A 13,149-nucleotide genomic window follows, 5' to 3' on the forward strand; every position below is an offset into this window, starting at 1 on the left:
AGGGGTGCAAGAAAGGTCCAGACATTTGAAACTTGGGGAGACCCTCTCCCTAAGTACCCTCGGTACTTCCGCAAGACTCCATTAGATTTAAATCGATCGGGAGTTATTAAACTGGGCGAGCTCCGGCAAATTTTTCTCAGGGGGGAAAAAAAACGAATAGGATTGAAATCAGGCGGGGAAATCCGCGCTTTGTCGGGTCAATAAAGATGCGCTCTTTGGCTTCATAGGATGTTTGCTATTAATCAAATAGCAATGGTCTGTAGGTTGATCGGGTGGGAGGGTTCCTTCCATTACTTTGTCATCGCTAAGTTAAAATAAAAAAATCGCTTTTTAGGTGGGGGAATTTTAGATAGAATGCTGGTCATTATTGGAACTTTGAAGGCAAGGTATTAGATCCGACGAGTCAACTCACAAGTATTTCTAGAGAGCCAAAATGCCGCCGCTGATCTCCCCTCTCGACTAGAATCTTTTCACAAATAACCCTTCAAACCGAGAGCGGCGGACACTCCCGATATGAAAACATTGACAATGTATGGAAATTTGAGCAATTTATTTTAAAAAAGAGCAATAGAGCAAAAAGTCAGAAAATGCTAAATGAATAGTTATTTAAAGTTAGCACATTTAGCAATTACCGTGTATGAAAATACAACTATATGAAAAAAAAACGCCTACACTGTTTTTAAGCCCTCATCCCTAGAAGAGAGAATGGGATTCTGTTCATTATATTTGTAGAAAACGACGGTTTGCAATTATGCTTTATTTCTTTGTATACGAGGTATACCACTCAGAAATCGCGCGGTGGGAATTACTCGATATATTAGAAGTTAGTTATTGTGGAGAATATTTGTGTACATAAAATTAATAGCGAGATTTCGTTGTGCTCTTGTTTAACTCGGTAATTCCAGCACCGTGGTTAGTACTTACGTATAAGCGCCTTTTTACTCCCAATATGCGGTACTGTGAAATGACTTGCGAGTCGGACTTAGCGGGGAACCGACCAACAACAACAAATCACTAAACGAATATAATACAGTGCGTACAGCAATCATACGAGATGCCTTGAAATTTTGTAGACACCGAAAGAAGAAAAAATATCGATACATTTGAACAAAACCGCAAGTTTCATTTTCAAAAAGAGAATTTAAAAAACTATTTGAAGACTTCTGCTCATTCCTATAAAGTCTTTCCTTCTGAATACTTGTGTGTATACATCGATTCTTGCGCAGAGGAGGTGTTTTTTTTTGGTTTACATTCAAGAGAGACTTTCGGTCTGAAAAAGATAGTATCAACTGAGAAAGTAGCGCTGTCCACCCACACGAACCAGCCAAGTCAAAACCCGCACGATTACAAGACTGGGGAACAAAAATACAACCGACCCGTTTGGAATGAAAATGTGTTTATTTTGATATGTATATACACGTATATATATCTATATATTCATTCCCAATATATATCGATTTTTTTCGGTAATGTCCGTGAGAATCAATAAATTTCATGCTACTTTGCCCAACACAAAACAATAGTAGTTATTGGTTCCGTGATCTTGAAAGTAGCATAGATTAAATGCCATGGTTAGCACGGTCCTGCAACCGCGGCAGGGTTTATAGTTTGGCGCGGGCTTTGACGAAGCCGGGGCGATCCAAGTGAGGTTTGGGATAGAAAGCCCAGGTTGCTCGGGAGTTGGCTACTCCGGCTATCGGAGCGTGGACCGTCACCGAGGGGATATTGAAAGCCGAGAGCACTGTCAGAGCGTCGTCCTTCACCGACCTGCACAGCTCGGTTAGCTGAAACAAACAAACAGTTGTATCAGATGGAGAGCGAAGCTGGGACATTATCAGCAAAATTTAAAAAAAAACTAGACACCCGCTCGGAACGGTACTGCGAGCCGAAGTTACCTAACTCCCGGCGGTTCCGCCCCGCTAGTGTAGTGCTAATGAATATGAACTGCAAGCGAAGGTAACAAGCTGTATTAAAACACTTCACCCTAAAAGAGCTGAACGTGAATCTTTCCGCTGTGAAGTAATTTCTTTGCCTTAATAAAGATTTAAACAGGCTGCTTCTCCTTCCCCCTAAATTTCTCATAAGACACCCGCAGCAGTCCCCGGGAGACTGATTTAACTCGCGATGCACTCCGACTCGTTAAACATACCTTGTGTTGTTAGTGTCCTTTCCACTCGGCCTCTGCGTAACCCAGAACTGAAGGTGCTACTTGACATCGGTGCGAACTTAAAAATTTACCGAAAGCCTGAGTAAACACCTCTGCTTAAAACATCCAGCAAAGTTGCGGCGCCTGTCCATCGTCGCAGAGAGAATTTCATTCCTCTCCGCTGTTATTCGTGTGTATAGAAGTTGCACTAAGTTGTAGCCTTATATCGATAGTGTAGGCAGATTGTTTCGAAATGATTCAGGTTGTGGTTGCATCAAATTTCATCTGTATTGTTCTTGAACTCTAGCTCTCGTTTATGAAAAGCTTTTTTTTAAATATAAAAAAAATCAAGTTGAATTTAGTTTTCTTCCTGGCCAGGACACGGCCAGATGCGCCTTGGGTTTAAAAACTGTCGGACAGTTTATAAACCGCGAGCTTGTGAAATGGTCCGATAATTCATGTTGTATAAATGTGAAGTATATAAACCTTTCGGATATCTCTGAGCCAGTCAGTAACACAATAAAATACCATCCAAATATAGACTAGACAAGCCTTGAAAGCACGATTTATCACCCCGCTAAATATCCACAGACTGTCGGCATTTTTTTAAAAAATGACACAAAACTGTTTCACTTGGACTGCTGCTTTCAAAGTTAAAATAAATCAAATTATTCACCTATTTTGAGGCTTTAATTTCTCCTATAAAGAGCAACAAAACGCAACTTCTTAATATAAGATTTCGAAAGTTTATTATCGAAATAAATAAAAACAGAACTTACATCTACAGCGTTAACTGTTTGTGGATGCATACAATAACCATGCGCTATCTAATGAACGCACTCTAGTTACTAAAGATTATTCATACAGCGAGCATTTTTTGTGTTGATGGTTTGCGTGAAAGGAAGCGTTTTTAGTATCGTTTGTCTCTTGCTTCGATTAAAAAAACAAACACAAATGAATCACTACTTCTGATAAATGTGCACGCAGAACAGCGAACGCACTTCAAAGTAATCCACGCTCTGATGTGTCTTAAGATATGCAAGGTTTTTCTTCTACAATTTGCACCAGTAAACTGTCTCAAAACCACGACGGTACCAAATTCCGAACCCAAGCAAAAGGAGGGAATTGGCTCCCAGCAAATTGATAAACACTGGGCTGGAATGCGTTTTGCGGATATATGATTTGTAAAAAAAATTCTTAGGAAGGCGGTAAAATGGGAGCAAAGAACACAGAAATAGGAAAGACAGAATCATGTACCTTGAGGGGATGGGGTGGGTCCACAGGGAAAAAAACAATGCTGATAATTTTTATAAGATGGTTCTCCAAATATTGCATTGAAATGATTTAAGAAATGCAGCTATTTACTACATTGTGGAGAAGGAAGGATCATTTTCGTTCGGCCATTATTTTCTCCTGACATAACAGGCTCGCAACTTTTCTATTAGTTCTCTTCTTTGTTACAAATAGCTGCAGTTAGGTAATTCTGTTGATTTCCATAAAGTTGGGGGGTGTGGGGAAGGAACTGTTTACACAGACAAACAAATAAAGAGACGCTTTATCTAGGTTTAGCTACCTAGGAGTTAAAAGGTATCTTTGTCCTTTGAGAAATTCTCAGAAGGTTTTGTAGATGTGTTGACAGTTTCTGAATTTCTTGTTTTTCCAGGAGAGTAGACAATGTGACAAACATTTATTCCTCACCAATATCACTGGTTATTGACTCTGTGCTGAGATCATATTCAATGGTTGGTCTCTGAACTCTGATACTCTAACTATGATCAATATTATGGCTTATTTGACTGCAGGTGCAAGCCAATTGTTATTGAGCCCTACCAGTCCTTGCTCAATGTCCCACAGCAATATATACTTTCAGCACAGTTTATTGACTATAAGCAGCAGAAACTTTGCCTGATTTCTATTCCTAGCTGAAGATGAAACGGGCCAGGATTTGTGAAATCCTGACCATCAACTTAATGTTGAAGAACTTGCATCGGTCTAAAGATGTGCAAATAGTTTCTAGTGCTTCGCTCCTCCTTTCCAGTCCTGAAGAAGGGTCTTGGACTGAAACGTCGACTGTTTATTCATTTCCATAGATGCTGCCTGACTTGCTGAGTTCCTCCGGCATTTTGTGTGTGTTACTGTAGTGTATAAGATCTGCATATCTACTTCTGCCACATCAATCTAGTCATAATGCTTGGGTGTTTACTGATGACAAATGCAAAGGTATTGAAATGTTCCACTTATCTCAATAGAATATAATCTAAATTTAGCTTGTTTATTGAACAAAAGTATTGGTTCAAGTCCAAATGTTTGGATGAAAGATAGCAAAGGGGATCCCAGGAAGCAGCTTGTTACACAGTCTCTTAGTCTGAGGTAGCCTGGGTTTGAACGATATTGTCATCTTTACCTAGACCAATTGTATCTGAGTCCAACCAATGTGGGTTAAAAGCTTCAATAACTTCAAGTATAATCACACTTCAAAATAGCCACTGTACATTCATAGGGAAAATAACTGTCTGAGAATGCAAAATGAAACTGAATTAATTATAATATTCAATCATATATTCTGCTATTGATAATTTAGTCTAGGTCCCTCCATAATTTGTCCTACTAGATCTACCCAAAATGAATCTGAACAGTATATCCCTCATCAAATGTTAACAGAATTCTACTAACGACACTACTATTTTGTGTCCTGTTATATCAACACAAGATAATCAATGAATTATTCTTTAAGTTGCTTCGATGCAGTTCTGGTTCACCAATGAGGTAAGTAGCTTCACTTAAAATGGTACTGAAAGCCACCACAATTGGCTAGCCGGGAGAGAAACGAGTGAGGGTTTGCTCTTCGCATCACCTTTTGTGACTCTAGTGGGAAGAAGTGAATGAGTGGAGTGTGACTATGCCCAGGTGGGAAGAGGAGAGCATGCCAGGGGACAACAGATCTTCACAAATCAACATAAATCCGGGTGGGGAACCTACAGAGGTGCAGGAAAAGTCATAATAAACTCCCCTCAACTCCCTCCTCTCAATGGCTGCAGAACCACCCTGTGGCTCAGCATCCACCCAGAGGAACAAGTGACATGATCTTCATTGCATGTGAATTGCAGAGAGCAAAACCAATCATTATATATGGTCATTTTTTTGAGTTTGCAAAAAACCTTTGAGTCTGCTAAAGAGTCAAAAGTGTTTGTGAGACAAAAAAAAGGACATGTATGAACCATTCAGACCATGTTATGAAGGACCCTGCTCAAATTTGGCCACCTACAGAAGTTTCCCTTCAACAAATTTCTGCCACATTGGTTCAACCAATACTCACAATTCACAATTTGAGCATCCACCATCTGCATTCTCTTGTTTTCCTGTTCCCCGTCTCAGTGCAGATCAGTATCAAGCAAGACTATACTATATACCGCATAGTTAATATTAAGACTTGTCACAGCTTATGAATGACACACAGGTGGCATCTATGGAGGGAAATGAACAATTGACATATTGGGCCAAGACCCCTCATCAGGATTGGAAAAGAACGGGGCAGAAGCCAGAATAAAAATTCAGGGAATGTATTTGGTCCAGGTGAGAGGAGAAGATAGGTGGGGAGTGGGTATGGTGAAAGGGAATGATCTTAGAAGATGAGAGGTGAAAGGTGGAAGAGGCAAAGGGCTGAAGACTAATATGATAGGAGAAGACAATAGCCCAAGGAATAAAGGGAAGGAGGGGAAGAACCAGAGCGTGGCAATAGGCAAGTTGGAGGGGGCAAGGGAGAGGAAGAGATGGGGTGAGAGGGCCACTGGAATACGGGAAAACAAAGAGGGGGAAGTGGCTACCAGAAATAAGAGAATTTGATATTGATGCTGTCTGGTTGGAGATTACTAAGATAGAACATGACATGTTTCTTCTCCAATTGGCATATCGTGGCACTTGAGGAGGCTGTGGACAGACTTGTTGGTGGGGAATGGGAAGTGGAATTGAAATCTTGCCTGTTGTGGCAGAAGGAGCAAAGATGCACAATGAAGCAGTCCCCCAATCTGCATCAGGTTTCACCAATGTGGAGAAGGCCCCACCATGAGCACTGGAGGCAATGGATAATGCTGATAGATTTGCATGTGAAGTGCTGCCTCACCTGTTTGGTGCCCTAAATGATGGTGAGAGATGAGGTGTACCATGTCTTTCTTGCAGTGATAAGTGCCAAGAGGGAGATCAGTGAGGAGGGACGAATAGAGAAGGGAGTCATGGAGAGTGACCCTGCAGAAATCAGAGTTGGAGAGGGTAAGACGTGCTTGGTGGTAGGATCCCATTGAAGGTGGCAGAAATTGAGAAACATGATGTGTTGAATGCAGAGGCTTGTGGGATGGTAGTTGAGGACAATGTTGGGGTGGGAAATGGAAGAGATATGGGTGAGGGTAGCGTTGATAGTGGTGGGAGGGAAGCCTCGTTTTCTGAAAATAAGAGGATAGATATCCTGGAGTGGAAACCCTCATACTGAGAACAGATGTGGTGCAGGTACAGGAACTGAGATAAGGAAAAACACTCTTACAAGTGATGGGGTGCAAAGAAATGCAATCAAGGTAAATGTGGGAGTCAGTGGGTTTGCAAAAGATGTTGGTAGAGCATCTGTCTCCAGAGTTGGAGATAGAGAGAGCAAGAAAGGAATGAGGTGTTATAGAGGGATTGAGTAAATTTGAGGGCAGTGTGGAACTACAAGGCAAAGTTAATAAAATTGACCTGTTCAGCATGGGTGCAGGAAGCAGCACCAATGCAGTTGTTGACCTAGTGTAGAAAGACTTCGGCAGTGTTCCATGTAGCTGACAAAAATGCAGGTAAAGCTGGGGCCCAAGTGGTTGCCATGGTTACACCTTCGGTTTGGAGAAAATGGGAGGAACCAAAAAAGAAGTTGCTGAGGGCAAGCACCAGTTCTGCCAAACAGGGCAGGGTGGTGGCAGAGGGGAACTGGTTAGGCCTGTTGTCAAGAAAGAAACAGGGAGCATTAATGCCTTCCCGATGGGTGACAGAAGTGTACAGGTACTGCATGATCATGGTGAAAATAAAATGGTCAGGTCAGGGAACTAAACATTCTCGAAGTGATGAAGAGCATGCGAAGTGTCAGAGATGTAGCTGAGAAGGGGGGAACAAAATCGAATTGAGATATGTGCACACGTGTTCAGTGCAGCCGGAGCAGGCAGAAATAATGGGCCTACTGAGGCAGTTAGGCTTGTCGATCTTAGGGAGGAGGTAGCAATGGGCATTACGGGGTAGGGGTACTATGAAGTTGGAGCCCATAAAATGTTGTGTGAGGCACCTTAATACAATGATTACATTATGACAAAACTTGATGATACTTTATGATACAAACATTGTTGGCAGAATCTCAGATGGTGTTGAGAGGGCGTATTGGAGCGAGATATACCAGCTAGTTGGGTGGTGTCAATGCAATGAAACCTTGCTACGACACAAAGGTTGGAGGTGTTGTGGATCGTGTGGAGGGCTGTCAGAGGTTGCATTGGGACATTTATAGGATGCAAAACTGGGCTGAGAAGTGGCAGATGGAGTTCAACCCAATTAAGTATGAAGTGGTTCATTTTGGTAGGTCAAATATGATGGCAGAATATAGTATTAATGGTAAGACTCGTGGCAGTGTGGAGTATCAGAGGGATCTTGGGGGTCCGAGTCCATAGAACACTCAAAGCAGCTGTGCAGGTTGACTCTGTGGTTAAGAAGGTGTACGATGTATTGGGCTTCATCAATTGTGGAATTGAATTTAGGAGCCGAGAGGTAATGTTGCAGTTATATAGGACCTTGGTCAGATCCCACTTGGAGTACTGTGCTCAGTTCTGGTTGCCTCACTGTAGGAAGGATGTGGAAGCCATAGAAAGGGTGCAGAGGAGATTTACAAGGATGTTGCCTGGATTGGGGAGCATGCGTTATGAGAATAGGTTGAGTGAACTCGGCCTTTTCTCTTTGGAGTGATAGAGGATGAGAGTTGACCTAATAGAGGTGCATAAGATGATGAGTGTCATTGACTGTGTGGATAGTCAGAGGCTTTTTCCCAGGGCTGAAATGGTTGTCACAAGAGAACACAGGTTTAAGATGCTGGGGAGTAGGTACAGAGGAGATGTCAGGGGTAAGTTTTTTACTTAGAGAGTGGTGAGTGCGTGGAATGGGCTGCCGGCAACGGTGGTGGAGTTGGATTTGATAGGGTCTTTTAAGAGACTTTTGGATAGGTATATGGAGCTTAGAAAAGTAGAGTGCTATAGGTAAGCCTAGCAATTTCTAATGTAAGGACATGTTCAGCACAACTTTGTGGGCCAAAGGGCCTGTATTGTCCTGTAGGTTTTCTATGTTTCAATGTAAGCAAGACTAAAGAACAGATTGTGGACTTCAAAAAGGTTAAGAGAAGGGAAAACAAATCTATCCTCATAGAGGGATCAGGAGTGGAGAGAGTGAGCAATTTAAGTTCCTAGGTGTCAATATCTCTGAGGACCTAACCTGGTCCAGCATATCGATGCAACTATAAAGAAGGCAAGACAGCGGCAATATTTCATTAGGAGTTTGAGGAGATTTGATATGTCACCTGAAACACTCAAAAACTTCTATAGATATACCGTGGAGAGCATTCTGACTGACTGTGTCACTGTTTGATATTGGGGGGGGGGGGGGGGAGTGGAGGTGGCTACTGCACAAGATTGAAGCAAGTTCCAGAAAGTTGTAATATTAGTCAGCTCCATCATGGATACTAGCCTCCATAGTATCCAAAACATCTTCAAGGAGTGGTGCCTCAGGAAGACCGAGTCCATCATTAAAGACCCCATCACTCAGGACATACATACCCTCTTCTCATTGTTACCATCATGAAGGAGATACAGAAGCCTGAAGGTACACACTCAGCAATTCAGGAACAGCTTCTTCCCCTCTGCCATCCGACTTCTAAATGGACATTCAACCCATGAACAATACCTCGCTTTTTAAAAAATATCTGTTTTTGCTCTAATTTTAGCTGAACTAATATGTATATATACACACACGCTTACTGTAATTCAGTTTTTCTATATTTATCATGTATTGCATTGTTCTACTGCCACAAACTTAACAAATTTCACGATATATGCCGATGATATTAAATCTGATTCTGATTCTTGATAAACAATATCAATTGCAAATGAGAATAATTATCTAATATGTCCCTTGGAAGTGAAAATGTGCCTCTGCTTCTTCCTGGAGTAAAAAAATGACGTTCTTTGGGGTGTATTTACACACAGGAAGTACAATAAAATTAAGACTATTTTAAAAAATGATCTGTTAATGATTTCACTACATTGTAATAGAAATCTTCTCGCCTTTATTACAATTGGGAAAAGCTTTATCTGAAATGGTATTTTTAAAGAAACCAGTTGACGATATGCATTTCAGATATCATGTAATATTGCTGTCTTCTTGCTCTAATATTTGTGGTCATAATAGTGAATTGCCTTTTTTCACCCCGTGATTTAAACTGAGTCATCATTTGGTTACGTTTCTGACAGAGTGAAGCACAGTTATTTTAGAAAACTAAAATACACCAGTAAAACAAATGCAGTGCTCCATTAAACTTCAAAGGACTTTGTCAAATAGCTCAGGCTACAGAAGGTCAGGGACCATTAGAATGGATCTCTCCTCTCCCAACCATCTACCTTGTCTTAAATACACTCTTCTGTTTGTTAGTCATTGCTTTTCTCACATGATCAGAGGATTTCTTCATCTTAGTCACCCAGCTTCAAAGGTACAGTTGTTTTAACTTTCCACTATACAGACTGACTCATCCATCTGCCTTTGTAGTCCCAATACATCCAAAAGTAACTTCTGGTGCTAATATTGAAAACTGGAATGAGAAACTGTGCAGTACAATGGCAATGTGACTGTGATGGACTGTAACCACACTGAGAAAATTCGCACACATTTGCCTATGATGCAGACTGCTTTGTTGTGTAACCAGACCTTTGGGAGAGGTGCCTTTATCTGATCAGGCCCCAGAGGCCTCAGGCACACAGACCTGCTCGGTCTGTACACTCAGCATGACGTCTCCAGAGACGTACTTACCTTAATAGGGCCAGAAGTAGACAAGCTAATAATTACAGAAATGGGGCTCGGAGAGTAGCTTGTAGACTCCCTTATCTCAGAACAGACCAATTACGCAAGTAACCAGAGAAAAAGCAATAAAATACCTTGAAATCAGGGTGACAACTGTCCCGGAAGATTTGTTTTATTAAACTATTCAATAAACCTCAATGCTTCCATCTAAAATTCGGGAGAGAGTACACAAGTAAGTTCCTTTCAAGTTGTGACATTATTTCCATATTTAATATTTTGAGTAAGTTTGTGGATGTACTTCACAAACTTACTCAGAGATTCAGCATGATACCTAAAACTTTTACAGACTTCTATAGATGTGCAGTGGAGAGTGTATCCACTGGCTGCATCACAGCCTGTTATTGAAACACCAATGCCTTTGAACAGAAAATCCTACAGAAGGTAGTGGATTTGGTTCAGTTCATCATGGGTAAAATCCTCCCATCCATTGAGCACATCTACATGAAATGCTGTCGTAGGAAAGCAGCATCCATCATCAGAGATCCTCACCACCCAGGCCATGCTCTGTTCTTGCTGCTGCCTTCAGGTAGAAGGTACAAGAGCCTCAGGACTCATGTTGCCAAGTTCGAGAAGAGTTATCATCAGGCTCTTGAACAAAGGGGATAACCACACTCACTTGCCCCATCATTGAGATGTTCCCACAACCAATAAATTCATTTTATGGACTCTTTATTTTGTTATTTCATGTTCTTGTTATTTATATTTGCATTTGCACAATTTGTTGTCTTCTGCACTCTGGTTGATCTTTCATTGCTCCCATTATAGTTACTATTCTATAGATTTGCTGATGCTTGCAGGAAAATGAATCTCAGGGTTGTATGTGGTGACATTTATGTACTTTAATAATAAAATTTAAACTTTGAAAAGATCCCGTGGTGTATCCTTCAAGTAGCAAACTTCACAATCTGCTTTAACAGGTGACTAATAATTCTTCGTCTGTTGATTTTATGCATTACAGATGATTATAGCAATGATACTTTGTTGGCTGCCTTATTTTGGACTAAGGCCGTAAAAGAAAACAGTAAGATTTGTTTTCTTGTTGGAAAAGTCTATTACAACCAGTTTTATAATCTTGCAGTATTGTGAACAGTATTTACTTCATCTGCTTCCTATGTACTCTGCTAACATATTTAGCTTACATTAATAAAGGTTCCTGGTACTCACATGCAAGGTCTTGGCCGTTGGAAGGAAGTGAATGCCAATAAATTGGCTGCTGCTCAGGCACAATAGATTTGCCTCATGACATTAGTCCATTATGTAATGAAATCATCATGAAACAACAGGTGTGTTCTAAAGTGTTTAAAATACACATGCCAGTGACAGGGCAGGAGGTTTGTTTCAATTCCCCAAAGATAAGGCACAAGCTGTATTCTCCGTCCTATAAGACAAAAGGCCAATAAAAATAATGGCCACCTGTCGAAGAAAGTGTGCCAATTTTCGTTGCTATCCATTCGTAGCCTAAGGAAAATTAGGGCTGCGAGAATAAATCCTGTTCTATAATCAATATAAGGACACTATAGACAAGTGATTTTATTTGACAATTAGTTTGATGTTACATATCAATTATGAGGCATATTTTCTGGGGAGGATCTTCCTGTCCTCCAGTGTGGCCAGACTTGTACGCTATTGCTTCTAGCATGACGTTGCTCACAGTGCAAGCATCCAGTGGCACTCATCAGGAGGGATTCACAGCTCATGAGGTCCAGTTCACCCTCACAAACCAGTGTTAAAGCTGCTACCAGAAGTATTTAACATTAACAAAATTTCTGAAACACCTGGAAGCCATTAAAAAGTCAGAATAATGTTAAGAAAATTTAAAAGAAATGGAACACAAACTTCAAATCCATTTAAAAAAGCAGTTAAACTCTTAATGAAATAAAAAAGTTCTACTTACTGTTCTTTAAACAGCCCGACAATCTACTTTGTTTCAATGCTACTGCTGTATGATCACAGGCTATGTGGACAGATTCTGTGCCTCAGGACTGGAAAATCTATGCACTGGGCTGTTGGACTCCATGAAGAATACACTTGTGTATCTCTAGGATAGTTAGAAGCATGGAAAATGCTGCTGCTGACTTATACCCAGGCTAGTTCCTGGCAACTGAACTAATGTGGAGGGATGTGCATGTCACAGGAGAAGGGATGATGCCAGGCAGAAAATCATTCCCCAAGCAATAAACAATCTGCCGGAGAAACTCAGCGGGCCAAGCAGCTTCAGTGGAGGGGCGGGAACCGTTGATGTTTTGGATCAAAACCTTACAGCAGGACTTGTTGCAGAGGTTTGGCCTAAAAAACGTCAACAATTTCTTCCCCCCTCCCCCCACAGATGCTGCTCGACCTGCTGAGTTCCTCCAGCAGATTGTTCATTGCTTGAGATTCCAGTATCTGCAGCCATCTTGTGTCTCCAGGAGATCTTCCCCAAAGCGTATAGTTAATATGTAGTTTACTTACCATCCAATGTTTAAATATGTAGTGCTCTAGATAATCTTGAAATGTGAACAAAACTAGAATTCACTTCTCCCACAAGCTGTAGATGGAGGTTCAATTGGAGCTTTCAAGACAGACAGAAACACCAGAATGGATCTTTGAAAGTGACCAGATATGCTGACAGAGAATCTAGCAAAGCAAATGTAATTCTGTGAGATATAAACAGAAGAATAAAGAACAAAACAGAGAAGTTATAAGCACAGGAAACTAGAATTGATGCTGAAACTAGTTGAAACTAGAGAATTGATGCTGAATCTTTATGAAACATTTATTAGAATACATTGAGTCCAGCTTGATCACCAAACTTTGAGAAGTTTGAGAAGGATGTAAAAAGGCAAAGAGATTGCTGAATGTTTGCAAGAACAAGGGATTTGTGAACAGATGATTAGAAAATT

At 40.9% G+C, this 13,149-nt stretch overlaps 1 protein-coding gene across 4 annotated transcripts in view; it reads right to left on the reverse strand.

Annotated features, from left to right (window-relative positions):
* Positions 1 to 1,379: 1,379 nt before the first annotated feature.
* The window catches only part of acoxl (acyl-CoA oxidase-like), a 358,948-nt gene continuing 347,178 nt past the window's right edge, over positions 1,380 to 13,149 (reverse strand). For 3 of the 4 annotated variants that reach the window (XM_059982889.1, XM_059982890.1, XM_059982887.1), the window contains one exon: positions 1,380 to 1,784. In XM_059982889.1, the coding sequence (XP_059838872.1) occupies positions 1,602 to 1,784 (183 nt within the window). In that variant the 3' untranslated portion in view covers positions 1,380 to 1,601. Of the gene's footprint in view, positions 12,000 to 13,149 lie in introns of all 4 variants that reach the window. The other variant, XM_059982891.1, reaches the window with a different exon arrangement.

Source organism: Hypanus sabinus, chromosome 10, assembly GCF_030144855.1.
Source record: "Hypanus sabinus isolate sHypSab1 chromosome 10, sHypSab1.hap1, whole genome shotgun sequence".
Classification (NCBI taxonomy): Eukaryota; Metazoa; Chordata; class Chondrichthyes; order Myliobatiformes; family Dasyatidae; genus Hypanus; species Hypanus sabinus.